Source organism: Ailuropoda melanoleuca, chromosome 16 (assembly GCF_002007445.2).
Source record: "Ailuropoda melanoleuca isolate Jingjing chromosome 16, ASM200744v2, whole genome shotgun sequence".
In the NCBI taxonomy this organism is placed as follows: Eukaryota; Metazoa; Chordata; class Mammalia; order Carnivora; family Ursidae; genus Ailuropoda; species Ailuropoda melanoleuca.
The window spans coordinates 37,604,458-37,629,657 of NC_048233.1; the positions used below are offsets into that span (position 1 = coordinate 37,604,458).

General features: G+C 44.2%; 1 protein-coding gene and 1 long non-coding RNA gene across 12 annotated transcripts in view; one reads left to right on the plus strand and one right to left on the minus strand.

The window, feature by feature from the left end:
* PCED1B (PC-esterase domain containing 1B) overlaps window positions 1–25,200 on the plus strand; it is a 69,372-nt gene that overhangs the window by 10,390 nt on the left and 33,782 nt on the right. For 7 of the 11 annotated variants that reach the window (XM_034645675.1, XM_019802807.2, XM_034645679.1 and 4 more), the window contains exons 2-4: window positions 492–5,292; window positions 9,538–9,663; window positions 15,505–15,577. In XM_034645675.1, the coding sequence (XP_034501566.1) occupies window positions 547–1,806 (1,260 nt within the window). In that variant the 5' untranslated portion in view covers window positions 492–546 and the 3' untranslated portion in view covers window positions 1,807–5,292; window positions 9,538–9,663; window positions 15,505–15,577. Of the gene's footprint in view, window positions 1–491; window positions 5,293–9,537; window positions 9,664–15,480; window positions 15,578–25,200 lie in introns of all 11 variants that reach the window. The other 4 variants (XM_034645682.1, XM_034645680.1, XM_034645683.1 and 1 more) reach the window with 2 other exon arrangements.
* Window positions 4,829–16,105, minus strand: LOC117796708. The gene is made up of 3 exons (XR_004621353.1): window positions 15,593–16,105; window positions 14,962–15,031; window positions 4,829–4,931 (listed from the first exon to the last, which is right to left on the minus strand). It is a non-coding gene; the product is annotated as an uncharacterized LOC117796708 (long non-coding RNA).

Consider the following 25,200-nt stretch of genomic DNA (forward strand, 5'->3'; position numbering starts at 1 on the left):
GGTTTTTGTGTATTTTCTTTCAGTGTAACCTATTTTCTAAGTTTCAGTGAGTGACACAGGGCACACATGTGACATGTGACTTTTTCAGCTTAACATATCACAACATTCTGTGCATTCTTGCTCACTCACTATCCTCATTATTAAGCAGCTGCAAAGTTTGCCTCTCCATTCTCCAGTGGTCAGACACCTGAGCTGACTTCCCAGCCACAATTTCACCTCCAGCCAGGGAAGGAGGGCCTGTGGGGTTGGCGTCTTCTGACCTGATGGAACTTGGGCCTCCCAAAAGCCACTGGGCAGGGGTTCACACGTCAAGGTGAGGCCTGGCCAGACAGGGCTTACTGTTTGGGTTCCCTTCTTGCTCTCTTCCCGCTCCCAGGCTTAGGGGAGTGGCCTTCCCAGGCCAACCCTCCATGCCCTTGTCCGAGGCTTGCCCACACCGAGGGCCTGCCCAGGGGGGGGTCCCTCCCAGCCACTCTCTCCTTCTGTCCTAGCAATAGGAAGACCCGCCGCGTGTAAAGCAACGTCGTAGGCGGCGCCCTGGGCGTCATGGTCCACCTGCAGGCCTCGGAAGTGCGACAGCTGCTTCACAACAAGTTCGTGGTCATCCTGGGCGACTCGGTCCAGAGGGCCGTGTACAAGGACCTGGTGCTCTTGCTGCAGAAGGACTGCCTGCTCACCACCAACCAGCTCAAGGCCAAGGGGGAGGAGACCTTCGAGAAGGACGAGCTGGTGGACGGAGGCCAGATGGGCCCCATGCACAACGGCATCCAGTACCGGGAGGTCCGCCAGTTCTGCGACGCCCACCACCTGGTGCGCTTCTATTTCCTGACGCGCGTGTACTCCAGCTACCTGGAGGCCGTCCTGCAGGAGCTGCAGTCGGGCGAGCACGGCCTCCCGGACGTGCTCATCATGAACTCCTGCCTCTGGGACCTCTCCAGGTACGGCCCGGACTCCTGGCGGAGCTACCTGAGGAACCTGGGGAGCCTGTTCGGGCGCCTGCGCCAGGTGCTGCCCGAGTCGTGCCTCCTGGTGTGGAACACGGCCATGCCCGTGGGCAAGCGCATCACCGCGGGCTTCCTCCCGCAGGAGCGGCAGCCCGGGGACTACTCCCTGAGGGTCCAGGTCATCGAAGCGAACTTCTACAGCTCCGCCGAGGCCAAGAGACACGGCTTCGACGTGCTGGACTTGCACTTCCACTTCCGCCACGCGGAGCAGCACCTGCAGCGTGACGGCGTGCACTGGGACGAGCGCGCGCACCGCCACCTGTCCCAGCTGCTGCTGGCGCACGTGGCCGATGCCTGGGGCGTGGAGCTGCCTCGGCGTGACCACGTGGGCTCATGCATCAGGCCCGGCCCGGGACTGGAGAGGTCGCGGCGGGCCTCCCCGCCTCCCCGGTGCAGCCCTCTACTCCCGACTCCCCCGCTGCCCCTGGCGCCACCTCCCCTCCTGCCCTTGCCCCCGCATCCTCGGCCCTTTCCTTTGAACCGGGTGATGCCGCGGTGCGTGGTCTGTCCCCAAGATACGTATTATTCCTCTGACCAGCCTTTCCAGTCGGATCAATTCTCCAGCTATTTCCATTCAGATGTCCCCTCACCTGCCCAGACGGGATTTGCCTTTGAAGATGGCTTTATGATGGATCCTCAGCCGCCTGTGCCCCATTTCCCCATATCCTATCTGCAGCGGGCCCCCGTGGTTCACAGGGGTTTCCCCCGGTACACGCCTCGTGGCCCCTACAGGCCCTGGGGTCGGCAGCCGAGGTCTTCCAGGAGACGGGGCCAGTCCCGCCCACAGCCAAGGCCTCAGTAAACCGACGAGGGCCTTTGTCCTCTTCCTCTTCATGGGCTGGACAGATCATCTGACTGTCCCGAAACAGACTGACCTTGTTAACTTAAGCCTTTGGTCCGTGCTTGGGCTTCTTTTTGGTCATTGGTGTCACCGATAAGGACAGGGAAGGGCAGGCAGTCTCCTCCATTTTTGTTGGCTGTGGCCTCTTCCTCTATTCTTTGGGGGTGATCAAGCATTATTCCTGCCTCTCCACTCCCTATCCTGTTTGTCTTTTTTGTAAACAGAAAATGGAAATAAAGAAGTCGTTTCACGATAGTAGTTGTGGGTTTTGGGTGTGGCTATATTTGATGGTGCCTCTCCCTTCCATTAAGAATTAGCTGCTTGAAAAGCAAGGACAGTGTTTATGGCATCTATTTGATAAATTACGCAAAGTGGAATTTGTCTAGAATCGTTCTGAAAGTCTCCATAAGATGGACCTGATTCCTTACCAATAAACAGAAGAACTTTAACTTTTTGCGATCATATTTTCCAGAGATTCTCAGAGTCATTGAATTTTAAAACTGGGAAAGCTAAATATATAATGTTTCCTAGTTAAATAAGCCAAGAGAGGTGAGTGACTTGTTAGAGGTCACACAAAAATCCCTCTTCCACTAGTCTTTCCTAGTTTGTACCGGTTTCTGATTGACATGAATTTTCAAACCATGGAGACTGATACCACAGCAGTGTCACACCAAGAAGGACAGTTTACCAAAACATGGTCTTTCTATGAAAATGATGGTGAAAACCGCTATAGCTCCGTAACTCCAGAAGTTCATTGGTTGGACGTGCAATGTGTGTAGAGTAGAGAGGATGGTGTGCTTGTGACTTTGTGATTTCTTTGAATAGTCTTTTGAGTTTGGGACTTGAGAAAATTAGAAAAGAAGAAGTTGCACTCAATGACAATGTCTATCACCATTACAGAATTAAACTACTGTTCGGAAGGAACCACCCAGGGCACAACTCTTGACAGACGGCCATGGCCATCTCTTTGCTATTTTATGGAAATGTTAACATCACAAAGACTTAATATGCTAGGGCCTTTATCACCCTAGACTCATGAAATGTTAATAACTTGTATGAAACAGTCAAAACAGGACACAACTAATATTTTCTGAATGATTGATTATTTCCTTGGATTGATTTGACTGGCTTGTAAGTCCTCAATTGGGCCATTCCTGAAGTTGACAGTAAGTGTCAGGAAATGTTAATCTGCAAAAAATGAAATTCGTGAAATCACAAAAAAATTGACGAGATCATCTCTCTATAGAAGAAATACACAGCAGCTTTTCATCTATTAAAAAACCATAAAATTTGCAAAGAATAAGACCTTCATCTTACCTCTGTGTCTCAAATCCTAGCACAGTGTATAGCACTTAGTACTGAATAAGGTTTCTTGAATGAATCCGTGAGTGAATGAGGCGGTGGAGTTCCGGTGTTCCTAAGGACACTGTGACCCAAGTCTCTGAGCAGTTACTGTATGTGGACGTCGAATCCTTTAGCACATCTGAAGGAACATTGTTGAAACAGCGGGATGACAACCATCAAGGACTCAAGAACAGTGGTACCTACAAGTGAGAATTTGCCAGAATGTCCCAGCAAAGTCAGGAGAGCGAGCACCTGTCCAGCTAATGCCAACGTTCTAATCCCAGGGAGGAGGGGAATGCACCAGGCTTTGAGATTCAGTACCATTAGCCCTCAAGATAAACCCGTTGCCTCATTCTGTTTTTACATTTCCCAAGCAAGACAAAGCAGTGCTTAGGAGTTGATCCGAGTACGTGGACTCTAGTATTTATATCTTCGTAAATAAACCAAGAAATCAGTGGTGTGGTTTGTATCTCTTATGAGTTAGGCTAGTGTTCTGATCACACCAGATGAGGCAAGGAGAGTGAGTTCTTCGAGATAAGGTACTGAGGACCAGATGCTGAATCAAAAAGGAATCCACTGTCTCATATTATGGATTAAATTGCACCAATCACATGACGGTCCTGTTTTTCTCAGATGGGGAGTGGTGCAGGCAGACTCGGGGAAAATCTTTTCCTGCCCAGGTGTATTAATGTCCTAGAGCTGCTGCAATGATTACCACAAACTTGGTGACTTAAAACAATACATATTTATTCTCTTAGCAGTTCTGGAGCTCAAAAGTCCAAAATCCACTACCCCTGAGCAAAATCTCTATGGGATCTCTTGCTGTCCTACGTGACCGGGCTTCCGCCTGCCCCCGCAATGTTGTCTTCTGGAACTTTCTTCATTGATCTTCATGCTTTTGGCCACACTGGGCGTCTCTCTGTTCATACACAACCTGCCAAGCTCTTTCATAACTTGGGTCTTTGTGCTTGCTATTCCCTTTGCCTAGAATGTGCCACATCCCCTACGCCCTGTTTCTTTGGATATCTAACTCTTCATGCTTCCATCCCCACTTTTCAAGTCCCCTCCTAAAAGGCCTTTTAGGACCATTTCGGCTACAAGGACTGTTGGAATCTATCATGGCGCTCCTTTCCTCGTATTGCTTACCCCCTCCTTCGTGGCTTCAGTAGTTGCTTCTTAGCCCCTCCCACTCGGAAGTAAGCTCCTAAGTCTTGTTCACTGTTGAATTCCCGATGTCTCATGGCACAGTGCTTGGCAAGGTAGGTGTCCAAGTATATTTACTTCAGATAAATATTCAAGAACATAATTCACGTTGTGTACTCACAAAAACATAATTTATGTTAAAATTGAGCTGTATTTGATCACTTTGCTTTAGAAAGTGTCTCTAGAATTCTCTCAACTTGATCTAAGTCATCCTGGGTGGCTAATATACCCTGAGCCTCTTCGCCCCTATAGTATTAGCCTGATAGCACCTTCAGTGCTAATTTCATACATACCCTGGCCTTTATCTTCCAGCCCTGAGCTGCTTTGCCCATTTTTACTCTTGCTACCTTGTTCCTTAAGTCAAGAAACCTAGCAATGCAACCAAGCTCTTGTCTGGTAAAAAGAGCCTCAATTATTCAGCAGTTACGAGAGAAATGATTGCTTTATTGTTAAGACTTAAAATGCAGGGTTCATTTGGCCTCTTCTCCAGCCTCAAAAAATGACAGCACTCAAAGCTTTTTTCACTTGGCTCTTGTCTTCTGGAAAAAGAAAAGAAAAAAGTAAAATTAATGAATAAATTAACATTATCCAAGCAGTGTATGATTCTCACCTTGTTCTAGCATGAGGTATACTGTTACGTCGAAGGCCAAAACTTCAAAGCTGTGACTATTTTTCCCTCAGCACAAACAAAGCAAGGCCCAGCATTTGAAAATAGATGGAATCTTCTATCCTGCCATAGGATGGGGACCATCCCCCCAACCCGCTGGCCAGCTGCAGAGCTCTTGTTCGCAGGGCCCCTGCATTGCGTGATAGTTGGACCCAACATTGATGTTATTTCCTCGAGCTGTTCACAGTGGCAGCTCCATCTCTGACAGCTTTCTGTTCATGAATTCTGCACAAGTAAGTAGTTTTGAAAACTTGGATCTTTAAGGCTCAGATGGAAAGGATTTGCCATTATTTTAAACAATTGTCTGCTTGTTTTTAAAACTCTAGAAACAATATCTCATTCCTACCATGTCAAAAAAGCCTCTTATCACTGCTTCCTTAATTCACAGATATAGTTTTTCACAAGATTTTACCCATTAAACTTTAAGGAAAGATTTCCTAAAGCATGTCTCTGAACCATCATCTGTATATGCGTTCAACAGGCAAGGGTACTTGTAAGGATTTGTTCTGTAATTGCCCCATGTGGAAATTCACAATGACTTTCAATGGATTCGAGGCTCTGAGAAGTTCTGCATGAAATGAACTTGGTTAAGCATGTGTAGCCTAGTATTTTCCAGATTTGTTGAGCCAGACCATTTTCATATACATTATCTCTTGAAAACGTATTTTGGGAAATACCGTTCTAGAGAATGCCACATAAAATAGTTGGTGTAAGTGAAAAGAAGGCGTGTTGGTGACATTCTATATATGAAGCTCTTTTTCAGTGGAGGATTATAATCTGTGCCCAAGTATGAACTAATATTCCTTAGGTAAGCCTGTGACAAGTCTGAGACTGGTTAGTTAACCGAAGTAGGGTGAAATGGACCAGGCATGACGGCCCTCTTCTTGCTCTAAGGTGGGAGGCGGGGTGGGGAAAATGGGACTGTGTGGCCAGTCCAGCCTGCAGAGTAAGGTGGGCAGGGTAGGTGACAGTCATTCCACATAGCACCTTCTGTCAACACCTAACAACAGTCTAAGGAGCAGGACCCAGATCTCTAAGGAGGGGCCTGTCTTGGAAGAATGGGAGCACCCACAGAAGCTTCTATGGCAGAGGCAAACAACGGACACCCCCATGAAGAAGAGACACCACCAGGCCTTGTGGTCTGTGACGTCGAGTCTGGGCCCCGAGCAAGTGTCCTCCATCATGCTGCAGTGATGCCTCTCAGACCTGCGGGTACCTGGCTTCTTATCTTCACTTCCCACTCCCATGTCTACATCGCATGGACTCATTTTTGATACTATATTTCATCTCAGTAATTCCATCACAGTGCCCAATGGATCCCTTTCCTACCAACCACTCCTCCCTAACAGCACCATGCCCTAAGGCAGTGATTCTCCAGCTTTATTTGGAGTCTGTCAGAATATCCTGGAAGGCCTGTGAAAACACCGCTGCTGCCATCTTTCCAGCAGAGTTTCTGATTCAGTAGGTCTAGAGTGCAGCCCTAGAATTTGCATTTCTAGTAAGTTCTACACTTGGAAAACCAAAGAAACAAAAATGTATGAAGAAACATGTAATCCCACTTATGTAGCCATAACCTAAATGTATAACCATTGTCAACATTTTTCCATATATATCCTTGTTCTGAAGTATTTTAAAGGAAGTTGCTTCATATTTCATCCCTAAATATTTTGTATGTGGGAAAGAAGGACATATTCCTACATAACCATAAGTATTACATCTAACAAAACAGACAATAACTTGCTGATATCATGTGATACTCTTATGGACTCCTCCCCCCAAATTCATATGTTAAAACCCCACTGTGATGGTATTAGAGTGTGGGGCATTTGGGAGATAATTACAATGAGATGAGGTCATGAGGTTGGAGCCCTCACGAATGGGATTAGGGCCCTAAGAAGAGTCACAAAAGAGCTTGCTTCCTCCCTCCTCTCTTGGCTGCGTGAGAATACAATGAAAGGTGGAAAAAGAAGGTTCTCATCAGAATCCAACTATGCTGGCACCTTGATCTTGAGCATCTAGAGAAATTTGTTTATCAATTTCTAAATTTCTACCTATAAAATTATAAATTTCCATTGTTTATAAATTTCATTTATTTTATTGTTGTAAGAAATGTCTATTGTTTATAAGCCACTGGTTTATATACCAAAGTCTATGGTACTTTGTTATACCAGCCCGAACTAAAACAGATACCCATTCCCAAAAATGTTTTCTACAGCTATTCCAACTGGCATCCACTAAAGAATCACACATTGCAGTGGTTATTATGTCTCTTGAATCTCTTTTAGTCTAGAGGAGAACCCAAACACAAGCTTTTTTTTTTTTTCATGACATTGACGCATTGAAAAGATGTGCCCTATAGAATGTTCAACTTTGACTTTGTCTGATTTCTGCACGACGTCATTTAAGTTTTACTTTATCCCCTGTACCTCCTATGAAGTGAATGTTAGCTTCAAAGTTTTGATTAGATGCAATAGTAGAATGAGGGTATATAATATGTACCTATGTCAGTTGGCAAATGAGAGACTAGTCTTTTATTAGTTGATTGACAAATATATATTTGTTAACTCAAAAGAATGTTTATTTTGTATTAGGTAATACATTCAGTTTGCATGGTTAGAGACAATATTATTATATAACATTGTTCAAGAAAATTGCTACTTGTGTGGATTAATTTAAGAATGCTTTACTGAGTAACTCCTTAATACCAAATTCTCAAATTTTTCCACTGAAATACCACTAACGATGGAGGAGATCAAACCTTTAACTCACAGGAGGTCTGCCTCTGGCAGCTGACCCCAAAATCAAATTTATTTTACACCTCCTATGAAGATATTAACTCAGGGTTGCCTGGGTGGCTCAGTCGGTTAAGCGTCTGACTTCAGCTCAGGTCATGATCTCAGGGTCCTGGGATCGAACCCTGCGTCTGGCTCTGCACTTAGTGGAGAGTCTGCTGGTGCCTGTTCCCCTCCCTCTGCTCCTCCCCCTGCTCATATGCGCTCGCTCTCTCAAATAAATAAAATCTTGAAAATATATTAACGGAAATTCTGTGCTCAACTCCGTACAGTATCATTATTTGTTTTATGTTTAAAAATAGCAATAATGCCCTTCAAAACATTGAGTAGAATCAGTGCTACAGAAATACAGAAATGGGACTCAGGGTCCTAATCCATAAAACTGGAGGATGAGGACACCTATCTCATAGGATTATTATAGACGTCAACTGAATTAATCTTTATAAAGTCCTTGCAACTGTGATCGGCACATAGTTGGCACCATAAAAGTAGTTGTTAAAAAAAATTAAAGCTTTTTCCAAGCTCGTCCTATTGTTTTACCTACCACCATACCTCCCAGAGTATTAGGAACCCAGTTTGAGTGTGATTTTAATATTTAAGGCCGTAATTATGGTTGGAGCAAAAGAAGACACAGAACGTGATCGTTTAGTTGGGCTACGTTAGAAAAGGAATCAAAGAACGGAGGGAAAAGGACATGAAGCCACAGCACTGGCAGAGGGTGCTGGTGTCCAGGCAGGTCAGTGGTGTGGTTTTTAGCACACGTTTCAGAGCGGTGGCCGCAGGCCGCGTGCCAGGCACTGAGGACTATGGGAACTACCAACAGCTGTCGAGATGAAGTGATTGCAGTGTTTCTCAGCCCACTTCCATCAGAATCACCTAAGGTGTTCGTTAAACATAAAGTGTATGTGACCCCAGCCTGGATATCCACTACCAGAATCCATGAGCGTACACTCAGGACATCAGGAGTTTTACACAAACACCGATTCCTTATGTAACTAGAATGTGTAAGGGATATTGCTCAAGCTTACTGCCCTTTTCTCCTTACAAATATTAGCTTTAAAAAGATACACTGTGCACTGTATCAGAATAGTCAGAATTGTTGGCTGGAAGAAAATGTAGCAATCATCTAGTCCAGTAATTCCTAACTCGAGTGCCATGTTATAGTGACCTGGGGGGTTAAACCAACACAACAATCCACAGGCCCCACCCCAACACAAATAATTACCAGAAATGCTAGGAGCAAAAACCTGGACGTAAGTGTACTTAAGAGCCCTCTAAATATTTGCAATGTGCAGCCAGGATTAAGAATCAATAATCTGGTCCAACCTTATCTTGCAGATGTGGACACAGGCCTCTGACATTAAATGACTTGCCTAATAAGATGGTAGAGCTTTCTTCAGAAGGCGATTGTGTAAGATAGACTAGGTATGTTCTAGTGCAGTGTTTTTCAAAATAAAGGTAACGACCCATTAGTGAATTGTGAACAATCTAGTGCATCCTGACCAGAATTTTTTAAAAAATGAAATCGAATAGAATAAAAAATATCAGAATACATATCAAGCAATGATGGTATTATTTCACGGCATGTGTTCAGTGACTAGATGTTACACGTGATTCTCATTTTGGGTTGTTATCCAAAGAATTGGAAAGTCCAGTTCGAGTTTCCTTAAAATTTGAATTTCTAAGGACAGAAGCTGACATCTGTGTACCGGAGGGATACCACCGCGTCCTCTGCCCAGCAAGTAGCGCATGGAGACGGTCTGCATGTCACTGAGGTCAAGAAAACAGGCTTGGGGATGCAAATACCTCCGGGTAAGTTGAGTCTGTGACTCTTATTGGTGATGAAAGCTTGTGCAAGAGGTTAAACATGTTATGGCTCAGCTAGGCAAACTAAAACGAAACCCACCTCGCAGAATTGTTGGCTTTAAATAGCAGTATAAAGCACTGGGCATAGTGTCTGGCATACAGTAAACAGTCAATAATCAAATAACTAAAAAAGGCATCCGTGAGCTCTCATTTCCCAACTCTGAGAAGACATGAGCTAAAAATGTACCGCGAAGAGGATAGTCTTTGGAAGGAACCGTATTCTTGGGTCTGATGTTTATTTTAAGAAGAACAAAAGTTTAAAAAATAGCTAATGTAATCACTTCAACAGGCAAAATATTAACAAGAACAATTTTCTGTTTTCACAGAACTGGAAGTTATGGTATCACAAAGATACCTGCTTATCCTAGAGACAAAACTTTCCAGTTCTTTTTTTTTAAAGAATGCCTTGTCTTACAGATGTACGAGCCAAGTGTATCATCAGCCCCTTGACGTCATAACTTGTTTAGTTTCATTCTTAGTTTCTTTCTTTCTAAAAAGATACTATTCAACGTTGGCAGGAAAAACTGTTTTGAATTCTTTTCTGGTAGCTGGATCCCGCATTAAAGGAAAAATCGGGCTCTTGGCCCCAAACCACCCTACAGTTGCTCATGGAGCTCCCATTCTTCTTTTGCTCAGACCCTTTGCATGCGCACGAACGTGTCTCAGGTACAGTTCTCCACGTTTCATATGCATCTCCTCAATCAAGAAATGAACTCCCCCACACTCACCCATGCCTCAGCCTCCAATTTGTAAAGAGACAAGAGCTCATCTGGTCCTCAAATATAGACATGCCTGGGCTATTAACATTTGTATGGCGGCTGGGAAAAACCCGAGTGTTCTTTTTCCTCTTAATCCCGTGAAGGCACACGAATGTTCTATAATGTCATTTGCATATAAATATATATGTATATATATGCACATAATATGTACATTTACACACATAAAAAGGACTGCAATGATATAAGTTGGTAGGCCATAAATGTAGTGGGCTAGGCGTTGTAGAGGATTTAGAGTTGAGTTAAAACTAGCCCTGTCCTCAAGAAGCTTAAAATCCAGTAGAGAAGACAGGACATGTGCACAAATAACTGGAGTCCAGGGGGGAAATGCAGCGCGTGCCAGAAGAGACAGCACTGTGGGGGTGCAAGGGAAGAGAAGGGAAGGGAAGAGATCCATGCGTCCAGCAGGTGGAGGGATCTATAACCGAAGAGGCCTCCGGGCAGCATCCTGAGAGAGACAGGAGTCCCCTCTGCTGACGTGAGATGGTGCGCCGTCCTAATGAGAGAGACCATAAACAAGGATCCAAGAGCAGGCATGAAAGCTTCCCCGCGGAGCCACTGAGGAAGTCATTTTGGTCAGAGCACAGGGCCCATAAGGGAAATAGAGGTCAAGAATTTGGGGAAAGAGGTGTGGTAGTTTTCTCAGCTGCTGAAACAAATTGCCACGAACTGGTGGGTGAAGATAACAAGTATATTATCTTACAATTCTGGAGGAAAGAAGTCCAAAATGTGTTGCACTGGGCTCAAATCAAAGTGTCTGCAGGACTGTATTCCTTCCGGCGGCTCTAAAGGAGAATCCGGTCTCTTGTCTTTTCCAGTTAAAAGCTGCTCCCATTCCTTGGCTCCTGGCTCCATCCGTCTCCACAGCCAGGGACGGCTGGTTGAGTCTCTCTCCCATCATATCCAATCCCATCACTCTGCCACTGCCTCTCTGCTTCCTGCTTCCACATTTAAGGATCCTTGTCATGACCCTGGGCCTACCCAGACAGTCCAGGATTATCTTCCCATCTCAAAATCAGCAATTAGCAACCTTAATTCCTTCTGCAACCTTAATTCCCCTTTGCCACGAAACCTAACATATTCCTAGGTTCTGGGAAATAGGATACGGACATCTTCAGGGGGCCATTATTCTCCCTACCATAAACTGGAACCACAGATTAAAGGGCCCTGAATGTCAGGATTGTCACCCCCATATCTCATGCTGGGGTAAAAAAACACAATGTCTGTTTTCAGATGAAAGATGATTTCTTTAAAGCAAACACTTTCTTGCTTTTAGCTGGAATTACAGCGATTCAGCATAGCAACCCAGGCTGTCTCGTACTGATTGAATGTTCCAGGTGGCAGTTATAGATGACTTTGATTAATAAAATATGGGGAAGTAAATTAAATATTGATAAATGCATGTTGATATGTTCAGTTTTTCCCAACACAGGGCCCACAGGGAGAGGAAACCGTAAAGGAGGATCTCAGTACTGGAAATATTGGGAACTACTGCCTTAAAAAATACGGCTTCCGATTATTCCAGTTGGCCTACCTGCAGTATATAGCATTCTTTCTCTACTACTGCACATCTCTAGGATTGTAGGATGAGAAGTTTGGAAAAGATTAAAAAAAAATAGATTTGGCAAATGCATTTCATCTTCCAACTTGTTTATGGTTTGATCAATAATTCATCCCGTAGCATCTGTCTCTTAAAGACAATCTTGTCTGCTGTCTTTATGGATGACAAATTAGGATATTAAAAAACAAAATACCTTCTTTTTAAAGCACACAGCACCTCAAATGGAATGCCCCAAATTTATGATGTGTAGATAACAAAAACAAATGATGTAAAGCCGTACAACAAGAAGATGGAAGAAATATCTGATAAAGCAGGAAGCACAAATGAGATAACAGAAAATCCATCTGGGTTTGGACACAGAGCTGTTGAAATGGCCTTTATTTATTTGCTTAGCCAATTTGAAGTTTCTCCCTTTTAATATACCATTGCAGTTAAAATGTCCTACTATAAACTACCGGAGTGTAAGATTACATAGCCGGTCACTGCACTGAGCACAGATTTCCTTTCTATTCCAGCTGTTGGTATAGAATATATTTTTCCTGAATTCCTAGAGCTTGCCTTTTTGATCTGAATAAAGACATGGGGAAAGGCAGCACCAACTGGTTCTGCGGAAAGACACATCTGGGCAGGGAGAGGGGTGTCAGTTGGGCACACGGACTGTGGCCCGTGGTGCAGTTTTTCAACAAATCACAGTGAACCCTTATTGAGCACTTACTATGTACCAGGCTTGTAGAATTATTGATCCTCATAGCCGGTCCGTGAGCCCTGCTCTAGTATTCATCTTATTCCTACATTACCAGTAACCTAAAGACACCAAGGCTTAGAGGTTAATTTGCTTGGCACGGCTAGTAAGTAAGGGGGCAGGGAGTCAATCCCTGGGCTATTTTTTTTTTTTAAATCACAAATGTAATCATTTCATTCCCCTGCTTTGTAAACATTATCTCTTTAAAACTCAACAATCCTGTGGTTCTCTACATTGGCTCAGCATTAGAATTCTTTGCAGAACTTTGACAAAATACCATCGCGTAGAGTCCACTTAGGACCACTTAAAAACGACAGTAACGCGCATGATGGCAAATATTTACACTGGGCTCACGACGTGCCAAACATTTTCCCGAGGGCTATGAATATTTTCATTTAATCCTCAAAACAACTTCATGATGAAGACATCATTAACTATCCCCAGTTTATAAGGGAGGAAGGTGAGGCTGGGATCCCAGGCAGTCTGGTTTCTGAGTCTGTACTCAGAAAACAAAAATAAAGCAAATTAAGCAATCACAAGGAAAAGCCCTGCTGATAACCTCTGGAGGATGCTAGAGAAACAGCCCACTAGTTGTTTGTTTTTTAATGGCAAATAAACATGTAGAAACAGGCATTTATTCTCCCTGTATGTGTAGAAACTGTACCTTAGGAAAGCTAGTGACCTCTCTTTTTGGGAGAATTTTGACTAATCAGGGAATGAGTAATAAAATTAGAATATCATCATTTTGCAATCCTCAACAAAGTAATGAATCTAAGCCATGATCAAATATAATGCCAATTTCTCAAAAAGAGATGGCCAGATTCTTCCGAACAGACCCACACAGCACCTCTTACGAAGTGTTCTTGCTAGAAAAATCAAGTCTCTCCAAGCTTCTGTAACCAAATGCCATTTTGGAATATTGAAACAAGAGACCGAGGAACATGTTACATGACCTTCTGGGGGCAGGATCAGCAAAATCCAGACCGTGGGGAACACAACAGACAAAACACTGGATTTTCTTCACATGTAAATTGGGAGAGAGAAAGAGAAAGAGAGATGGCACCTACGGATTAAAAGATTCATATAAACTAATTGTAACATACAAATGTATCATGTTTGGGATCCCAGTTTGATCAAATACCTGTAAAAAATAAAATCTGGGGACATTTGGACATTGACTAGATATTTGATGCTCTTAAAATAATTATTCATTTCTTTTTAGTGTGAGAATTGTATTGTAGTTATGTTTTTAGAAAGGGACCATATATACCATTCATAGACACATGCTGAAATATTTATGGCTATGATGGGAAATATATAGCAATAATTACTATTTAAATAGATATTTAAAGATGTGTATTTAAAGCAGAACTGATAGGATTCCTGGCTCTCTCCAGAACTTCTATTAACTTTCTCGATGACTTAATTGAAATCATAATTCTCATTGTCATCATTTTTTAGAATACCCTGTGTGTGGCAGGTTTTTAATTAGTGTTTTTTTAAAATTAATGGTAGCAACAATAGACTATGTGGGATTAGAGCACAACAGGAAATCCTTCTCTAGAGCCCCCTGACCAAGGGAGTGCTACTCAGAAATAATCGTCAAATTCATACACATTTCTGGAGAGTTGTCCTCACTGCTCAGCCGTTCTTGAATTGACCTTTTATTGGCTTTTCTATCACATTTCCTCAATGGCCATTCTTCTGTCTTCCCTATTTTTTTTTTTTTAGATTTTATTTATTTATTTGTCAGAGAGAGAGCACAAGCAGGGGGAGTAGCAGGAGACGGAGAAGCAGTCTCTGTGCCGAGCAAAGAGCCCAGTGCGGGACTTGATCCCAGGACCTGGGGATCATGACCCAAGCCAAAGGCAGACGCTTAACTGACTGAGGCATGCAGGTGTCCCAGTCTTCCCTATTTTTTACAATCTTTCACATCTCAACATGCAATTCTTTGCAAAAAGCGCCTTATTTTCTCCTCTGTACTGTTCAGAAATCTCTGTGCTATTTTATGTTTTCATTCCTTTACTCATTCATCCATCATTTAAAAATGTTTAGTGAGCTCCTATTTTGTGTGGAGAATAGGTGTGACGACACAACAGTGGAAAGACAGACAGTCCCTTCCCCGTGGATATGCAGACCATTTGAACATCTCTTGGTACGCTTACCATCCTTTCCTCCTCTCTTCCTCTCAAAGACCAATGGCTCCCTCTTCCCCAGGAACTTGGAAAATTTCGTCTAGCCAGGTAGAAAATAAAAACACAAAAACAAAAAAACCCCAGGCTTAAGAGCTGGGCTTAAATCATGATTCTACTACTTAGTAGTGATACGACTTTGAGCAAAGGCCCTCTCTGAGCTTATGTCCTGATCTGAAGAGTAAGAATTAGAACAGCTGAGTCAGAGAGCTGTGGGAAGATGAGGTGAACATGGCGCAAAGCTGAGTGAAACCCGTGGCGTGAGGATGAGGTAAATATGGCGGAAAGCTGAGTGAAACCCGTGGCGTGAGGATGAGGTAAATATGACGGAAAGCTGCGTGAAACCCGTGGCGTGAGGATGAGGTAAATATGGCGGAAAGCTGAGTGAAACCCGTGGCGTGTGGCAGACACTTGCGGACAGCATTGGCGTCATCAACATCACACCATCAATCTTCCCCACCCTTACACAGACCTTGAATTTTCCTTTTTCAGTGGCTTTTTCTCCTCTCTCTGCAGAAGGATGTGGCCACACCACACGATGCTCCCCAGACCACGGGTGCCCCAAGGGACATTTCTTCCCAGCTCCCAGGTAACGCCCACTTACCTCACGGAAAAGGCATTGCCTTCCTGAACCATCATCAGAACCACACCTTTTCCCATCTCTGCTTCTCTCATGGATGTGCTTTTCCTCGCCTCTCGTTCAAAGATGAGATACTGACAGCAAGTGCGGACACACAGGACCTCTGGAAAAGAGCCTTTACATTAGCTGCCCCCAAAGTGCTCAGTCGTGCACACGTGGCCCTTTTGGCTACAGCGGAAGCAGTGATGAGCACATAAACTATAGGGCCCTTACCTTTCAACTTTTGAGAAAGTTTTTTTTTTTTTAAGATTTATTTATTTGAGAGAGAGAGAGAGTGCATGGGTGTGGGGGGAGGGGCAGAGGGAGAGGAAGAGAGAGGATCTCAAGCAGACTCCTTGCTGAGCAGGGAGCCCAGTGTGGGACTTGATCTCAGGACCCTGAGATCATGACCTGAACTGGAATCAAGAGCCCAGCGCTTAACTGACTGAGCCACCCAGGCGCTCCTCGACAAAGTATTTTCAATTGTCCTTTTATCTTCTGCTCACACTCCACCAGGAAATTCATAGAACTGCTCTTACTAACCTCACTCAGGGGTGAGAACTTTGAGCCCCCAGTTGGTTAAGCAACTTGCGCAATGACAGGCAGGATGGTGGTGGTAGAAAGGGTTGTACCACTCTTTCTGGAGTCTGTCCTCCAGAAGACAATTCCCTCTTCTTCAGTCATGTTGCATAACAAGGAGTTTGCTGCCATAGAAAAGAGTCTAAAGGGAAAATGAAGTCAAATAAGAGGACAGAGATTAAAGCGGGTGGAAGAAAAATCAGGGTTTGAGAAGCAAAAGGAAAAGGCTAAATCAGCATTTTTAGCAGCTGCCCCGGGGCTGCCGCACCAGGCTGGGCTCTCGTCTCTACCAGAACGTTCTGATTTGTCTGAGATCTTTTAAAGCATCACTCATTCGTTCATCACTGATTGCTCAGCTACCGAATGCCCCCTACACTGGCACTGGGCTTCTAGGTACCCAAGGAAGCTAGAGTCCATACTCCAAACCATTCCCTGTTGCTGGAATCTTGTGATGAATTCCAGAAGCTTCAACTAGCCCGCACGGCTCCTGCGTGCAACAGTCACAGATGACCTCAGCCGTCCAGCTGGGGGCCAAGGCCCATACTCCGCGGCAGAGTTCTAACCTGTGTCTCAGTAAAGTTACCTCTCGTCCTGGAATCTTGGCCCCATCGTGGGATTCAAATAAAATTGTGAGGAAATATGCTCTATTGTAAGGTAATCGTATCCGACCTCACTCCAAGAGCTCAAATGTTCTCCACCACGTTCGTGTGAATTGGCCAGAGACAATGGAAGGTGGAGACAGCCCAGGCGTTCTCTAGAAGGCAGGACTCTTTCACCTTGGGCTCAATTTTAAAATATACACCGGCACAAGGTCATTGGCTGAGGCTCACATGCTTCTGGAGAAAGTTTAGTATGTATACGTGGAGCCCGGATTTACATGGGAGCTGAGGAGCCTCCTAAGACAAAGACTTGAATCATGTATACCCAAGGGGATTAGACACACACACACACACACACACACACACACACACACACACGTGCATGCGTGTGTGTTCAAAGCATGCCAGTGGTTTCAAAGAAGCCAGATTACAGGGAGAATGATGGGGACCACTGAGGGAAAACATTCCATGAGGAAGGACGTTCTCTGGCCTTGGGAGCTCAGGGCGCTGGTGATTCTAGGAATCACGGGGAGCCTTATATTTCTTAGAAGTCAGTGTTACTGAAACCCAAGTACAGCAGGACTCCATTTCCAACAGCAAAAACATGTGACAGGATTCCAAGCTCAGAGGCAGACACTAATTTGAGTCACGTCAACTTGGCATTAGGAACAAGATTCTAGTTCAGCGGCATCACTGTAGCCTATCAGGTGAGAGACTGGGAAATTAGGAAGTCAGCCATAAGCAGGGCTGATGCATGGACACATGTGAGCCCAACTGGAGAGTTCCAGAAACTGCTAAGGAGGGGATACTGCCTAATCAGCTAAACGCAGACGCCCCTGCCTTTAGCCTTTCTCAGCTATTTTAGCAGCCAAAGACAAAACAAAACAAACACATCAAAAAAACCCATAAATCCAGTTCTCAGAAAAGTTGGTGACTAATATTAAGATTTTGAAGGAGCCTCACTAAATTGCACTCCTCTTCCCTACCTGGGTTTGAACAAGTTAAGGAAATGGGAGTCAACTTTGTTGCTGCTGAAGACCAGTCTGGAAGAGTAGCCTTTAGGTCTGGTGGTCTAGTGGACTGAGATTAGGCAGACTTGCCCCAGGCAGGCATTTGCTGGACCCGGGCAGGCCCAGGCAAGACAGGCAGTACAGAGAGATATTATACTCTCTTGGAAGGTTCGTTCCAAAAAGGAAGAAGCAGAGCTGAACCAAGAGGCCCAGCAATTCTTCCAAAATTATGATCAGATTGCTCATTCCAGTGCCCCAGGGGTGGAAGGAGTAAATGGGTAAAGAGAGACAAGGCCTGTGTTTAGGGAAATTCTCATTAGAGAAACTGGGAGACTCTAACTGTCATTAGAGAGAGGAGAAAGGTACCTCTCTCCTGAATCCATCGGGGGTCTGCCAGGAAAGCAAATCCATGCCAGGGTATTAAATAGAGGGTTATGAAACACAGGGAATTGGTTACAAAGATGCTAGAATTGCTGAAAGAATATTCTGGATAGAGGAAGCATCCCAAAGACCAACGACTGGGAAGCCACTACCTGTCCTTAGGGTTGGAAGGACAAACAAAGAAGCTGATATTACCCGAGCCCAGGAGCTGGGGCCACTTAGGAGACCCTGCGCTTCGTAAGGGGCCTATTTGGGCACGAGCTGGAGCTACACGGGAGTTGTGGCTGCTGCTGGATAGGCCTCTGGAAGCAGAGGAAAAGGGCAAGAAATACCCTGGCTTCTCCTCGCCTCCCAAATTCCAGTCTCCAGCATTGCCTCTTGACGGGCAAACCTCGTCTAGAGCTGGTGGTCAAGAGAGCCCGAGAAGCAGAGCTTGTGACAGTCAGAAGGACAGAGCATAGGCAGGGGACGGATCCAAGAGCAAACAGGCATCAGCCAGCACAACCTTTAACAAGGAAGAGTTTTATTAACATTTTTGTCAGTAGACTGAAGAGGAATTCATATACCTATCACGCAGCAAAACCTTTCCAAATTCTCTTTATTTCTTCAACTCTTCCTCCCTCAGCAACTGCCATGTCTCTCCCCATCTCTCCTCTCCGCTGAGCTCTCTCTCTATCCCCCAGGCTGTCCTCTGCTCCCCCAACCCTCTCTCTGAATCCTTTCCACAAGAGCCTTGTCCAAAAGTCACGGGGACTCAGTTGACCCCCACCTCACCTTCACTGTCAAAGATGGCTCTCCTTGGGGCCCTCTCGGTGACCGCCCAGGGCTTCGAGACTGGGTGAGGGTATCCATGTGACCAACCTGGGCATCACCGCGTAGTGAATTACCCAGCTGAGCAGGGAGTACTCACCTGCTTGAAAGAAGGTCAACAGCAAGAGCCTTTCTACTTCCCTTTCCTCTTTCAATTTAGAGCAATTGACCACTTAGTTACCCCGGTTAATGCCTAAGTCAAAATGCAGCCCCTGCAGCCCCCACCTGGCCTACAGGGGTGTTCGCTTTGGGTTTAACAGAACTGAAAGGACCTCTTTCTCTTTCATTTTCTACCATATAATTTAGATATCTGTGGTTTAGCTCACAGGCTCATATTGGAGGGTGGTAATCACTGCGACTTCAGGGTGGATGAAAAAGATTAGAATAGTGCCTGGGACAGAACAGGAATTTGGAAACTGCGTTGATAACACCCAGCTATATTCTATGATTGCACTGGCTGGCTAGGGCCGCCGGAACGAAGCACTGCATCCTGGGGGCTTAACAACAGACATTTACTTTCTCACAATTCTGGAGGCTGGAAGTCTGAGAGCAAGACTTTTTTTTTTTTTTTTTTTCTGGCCAGGGTAGTTTCTTCTGGGGGGCTTGTTGTATGGATGGTGGTCTTCTCTTCTCTGTCTTCACAGGTTCTTCCCTCTGTAAATCTATGTCCTGATGTCCCCTTCTTATGGGGACATGACTCAGATTGAATTAGGGCTCACCCTATTATCTCCTATGTCTAAATAAGGTCACATTCTGAGGTGTAGGGGTTAAGACTTCAACATACAAAGTTTGGGGGAGGGACATAATTCAGCCCATTACAATGATTTACTCAAAGTCACACCACATCTCATGAAATAGATGATTATTATTATTATTATTATTATTTCATTATCTGAGCTACTGAGGGCAACACAGATATTTATATGGCTAACTTTATTGTTGGTAATGGCAGGACCAGGACTAGACTATGGATTTCCTGGCACCCTCATCGGTCCCTGCTGGCTCTGTTAGGCTGTCTTTCCGTCATGCTGGGATTACAGCATAGCTGTTAATTGATCAGGCTGTGTAGATATCCCAGGGGTCCACATCCCAGATCTGGTACCTGTTAGCTACTTGACCTTCTACTTGACCTTGGACCAACTCCGTCACATCTCTTGGTTGAGTTTCAGCGTCAATGTAATGGGATAATAGCAGTCACTTCCCCACTAAGGGAGATGAGGAGATATACGTACATCAGTGAGATGATATACGTTCTCAGGGAGGAAAAGCTTTCCCTCTACGTTCTTCTGTTTGGTCTTTGGGGACCTGCGAATTAAACTAACAAAAGATAGATTAACAAGAGAAAGGGCACACCACTTTCATTACTATTTACTTGCATGGGAGTCCACAGAAAGGAGCAAAGCCCAAAGAGGCAGTTAGTCTAGGGCTGACATACCATTTTAACTAAGGAAAGGAGGTTTGGGCTTGAAGCAATAGTAAACCATGGGAAAGTAGCTAGGAGCTGTATAGGGGAACTAATAGAACATGAGGGTTATTTTGGCAAGGTCTGTTTACGCAGACTCATCTCGGTGTCGTCGCTCCGTTTCCAGAGATTAGAGTCCTTCCTACCTCCCTGGTCTAGGGGCAGAGAAGGAGAGAAACTTCATAAAGGAAAACTCCTACCCCACTTCTAGACAAGATGAGCGGTGGGCAGAGAACGCTTCTGTAGCTATCGAATCTCAGTAGCCCGATGCCGAAGTCATCCATTTTGGGGTGGCATATTCTGATCCTGGTGGGTGTGAAGTCCTTAGCACCGGGTGTGGTCAGTCCTGGATAATCACCCATCATTACAGTCAAAGATGACCCCCCCTTGCAGCACAGCAGGGTGGCTTGGGAAGGCGACTACGCAGTTTTGTCTCTTCTCCAGTTTTTCTGCCTGGGCTTTCCTATAAACAAGGTTTTCCACATTCAAAACATACCTGATCCACCCTGAAAGCTCACTCAGGTCTGTCCTCGCCTCTGCACCCCTTTGCCACAGTCCTGGTTCAGGTTCCTATAACGTGGACTGCCCTCTCTCTAGCTTCCTTCCACCCTCGCAGACGCCAGGAAACATGCAGAATCCTTCATGGGCTCCCCCATGCCCTTAGGCTTCACAGTAAATTTCAAGTGCAAAGCCCAACCCCATCTGCTCTGCACATAACTTTTCAGTCTAAATCCCCTTTTTGGTCAGCTCTGCACCGACCCAATAGCTATCACCAACTCAGGGGTGCATTCTCCTGCCTCCGGGCTTTTGAGTGGGGGCTTCATGCAGGGCTCTCTCCTTTACTCAAATGTTGCCTGCTGTCTGTAATATTTCCCAGCTGCCCTGCTGCCAACCCCCTTCCCATTTTGGCTGATTTAGGTGTCCCTCCGTGCCCCCTCTGCTCTACAGAGCTGTGATTGTGCATTTTTCTCTTTGTCTCTACCTTTAATTCATAGATATTTGAAGAAGGGACCACATTTAACTCATTTCAAGAATCCTGGTGCCCAGCACAGGCCCAGCATAATAGAGTGGGCATTCCTTATGTGCTTTTTGAATGTATGATGCCATTTAGTCTGTGGCACAAAAACCAACAATAATTTAATAGCTTCATCTCTTGTCTAAAGTTCATGGCTCCTGTAAAGAATATGTGAGGTGAATAGTAGCTGACAGGTAGTGATCCTACAAAAATATATGGGTGAAGGAACGGTTGTAATGTAATGAAACAGGCTTTGTAAGTTTCCTCGAGGAAGATATATGTTAATTTCCCAAATGTATGAGCATCTGTGTATTTTCATGGAGAATATAGCGTCTTTTCTAACACCGAGATGCTTGAAACGGGATTATTTCCCTTCCAAATGAAAACCAATTAAATAAATTATATTTTTTCCCCTTGGTGCTTACAAAGTGTGGGAGTTGTCACCAAACATTACTAAATGTTCTAATTTAGTCATAAATGGGCTGAAAGAATGTAGCATAATTACTAAGTCCAAAGTAAGTTGTTCTAAATATTTTATCTCGTTCAGCATATGCTGTTAAAAAAAAACCGCTCGAACTATAATTGTCAACATTCGATTCACAAAAAGTAAACAACAGCTGAGTATAATGGGATGATAAAGAATCTCTCCATAATTCCCAACATATGGGAAAGAGTATGTCCATTTTGAAGTGAAAGATGATCACGTTTATCAACTGAGCCATTTTCTGTCTTTAAATTCTTCCTATTGGAAGAACATCCCCAGGAAAACTAGAGGCATTTTCCTAAGCGGACAGGAAGATGTAAAAACAAGCTTGATCTCAGGCAGGAGGAATTTAGACTCCCTGTAGAGATGGGAGGGGGCAAAGCAAAGAACACCTCATGTTTCTGTAAGAGCAGTCATTCTAGAGTTACCAGGCATGAAATGAACAAGCATATGTGGAAAATGTCTGGGTAAATTTCTATTTATCAGTTTCAGTTTCTGTGAACACACTCTGATGGGTGGAGCCCATGATACATCTTGTCATGATCTGGATTCCTTTTAACCTGGAGGACCATGCTTCAGGGGAGGGCTCCTGGGAAGCTGCCTCAAGTATCTTTCTCTTTATCAGATGTTTTGTGCATGTGGATTTCAAGCTCCAAGGAGACATTTAGAAACCATGTATCTTCAGAGGAAAGCACTAGAGGGGCCGGGGGCGGGTACATCACAGCTGCTCTAGAAGAGAAAGATGGGGTCCGTCTCCAAAGAGAGGGTTTGCTTCTTGGCTGAGAGAGAAAGGAGCAGAAGCCCAGCTGGAGGACAAAGGGCTTTGTGAAGAAATGCTGAGGAGCGAGACTGTCCCTTTGTTTTTCTCCATGAATGACTTGACAATCTCACTTAAATCCTTTCTGGAATGAGTAGCAGGGTTTGGGAGCAAGTATTGAACGAATAAATTTACAAGTCGTTGAACTAATTAGTTACTAATAAGCACATCTAGGCAGAGAGAAATAAACAAGCGCACTGGCCCGCTGAGAACACCCTAAGGAGGAAATGACATGTTCTCTATGGTCCAATGTGGGTAAAATCCAGCAATTTGGAGGCAAAGAACTGCTTTCTGAACATCAGTTTTCTGGAGATGATAATCAGGAGTATTGTGAATATGCTTTGCCACTCTAAAACCCCATAAGTCTTACTTATCTCATTCTGCCTGTATCCTTGATGTGCTCTTCTTACAAATGATAGCATTATAATTAATCAGATTAATCTCACTGAGTAAGAATAAAGGCTGCCTTTTCACAGAGCTCTTCGTTGTGCCGGCAGTGTATCTGTCCACACACAGTGATTCTTTCTGTAGAGAGACTCTCCGTTGGACTTCACAGAGAAGGGAGGTGGGAGCCGTAGAGACAGCATAATAAACAGGTGCACGTGTGCACGCGCACACACACACACAGAGCTCAGCTGTTTAAGGCTACTCCGAGGAACATAAAACAGAAAAATTCTAAGAAAACCAAGGGACTTCAGGGAAAAACTCAGGATGAATGGCTTGAAAAATCTGTACAGGTCATTATACAAATTCTTGGTGGGTAAGACAGCATTCCCATTCCTGAGACATAGAAAAGGAAAAGTAAGGATTCGGGAAGAATCTTACCCCTAATAATGACAGAAGACCTGTGTATCTGGGGTGTTTGATTTCACTTCTATCAATATCTTTTGAAAGCCAATGCTCAACACTGACCTGGAGGAGTTGAGCAGGTGGTAAGTTTAAGACCCAGCATTGCTTCAGGCAGGAAAAGTCATGGGAAGCATGCCATATCCAAGACAGGATAGGATGGATTGCTGAAGGGAATTCCAGAAAGGGTTTTTTCGCAGAGAAAAGAGAGAACAATGGGAGCTGAAGTAGCAGGGAAGAGCCTTACTATGCTAGCTGGTAGACATTCCCCCTCTTCTTATGAGGCACAGTTATCTCTTAAATATTTGATGATGATGATGATGGAAAAAAAAGTCTTAAAAATAAAATGAAGGGAAGTAGGAGGAAATAGTGTGTCTTAGTGCTCATCCCACATCATTTAATCCTGCGATGTAACTGGATTTCACTGAATGCAGCATTGTAATGACCCTGGATTCATGGTATGGATCCTGAAAGCAGACTCCTAGTCATTCTCTTTTTGGAGCAATTTTGGTCATTTGGATTCTTCCCTTTAAGATGTTCTTTTCCATCCATTTATCTTGTCTGATGGTACTTACCTAACGACTAAGTGTCGAGTTGGGAGATGGTAATTAGATGCCACATCCTAGTCTCCTGGTTTAATTTGACCTTTTCTTGATGAGGTGTTTCTCCCCTCGGGTACTGGCATTTGAGGCCACCTAGGCAAGCTATTTCGGGCTGTTCCTTGCAGCAGAACTTCTCATATGAAGGCCTTCAATGTGAAACATCAGTCATTTCATTTTTTAAGTTAACATTTCTGCTGATTTACACAGATCCTGCCCAACTTTTAGACAAAGGCATAGAACGTATGTGTATATTACATAACAAATGACAAGTGCTTCCAGAGAAGGTAAGTATAATTTAGGTTCTAGATCCCTCCCTTGTCTAACTTTTCATTACTTCACTGACATTTGTACTGATGTTCTTGCTGATAAGATTTTTGCTCTTTCCTCAAGCTGAGATTTATACTGACTTGAGATATATATTTTGGAGGAACATTTGTTTGTGGTAGGAAGAGTGAATTATCTCTCAGGTTTTCTCATTGAATTGATCATTAAAGATTCGTCCTCATTTCATTGTCCTCAGAGAATTGTTGATGCTGTGGTTTGTATTTTTTCAAAGCAGATCTTTAGGTTGGCAGAATAATTACGCTTGCATTTGCCTTTTATGCCTAAGAAATAATTGACCGTGCTTGTGGGATATCCATATTTTACACTGACTAATTTGATTATTGGGAATGCTCAGTTTTTTGGCTTATGGGGTTTTTGCTGTTGTTGATGTTGTTGTTGTTTTGCTTTTGTTTTGAGAGGAGGTCAGCAAGGCACAGAAAGCCACTTCTCTGAGATCATTAGAATTTAGAGCAAACAGTTTCAGAAAGATCTTTCTAGACCTTTCCAGAAATTACAATCTGAAGGCAAGTAGGAGGAAGAGGTCTAAGCAGGAAAAAGAGGCAGATTACTTTCTAAGGAGGACTACATGTTTGGACGCTTCTCGAATTTATGATTTTAGGATAATTTGGTACCACCGTAATCACAATATTACCATGTATTTTTC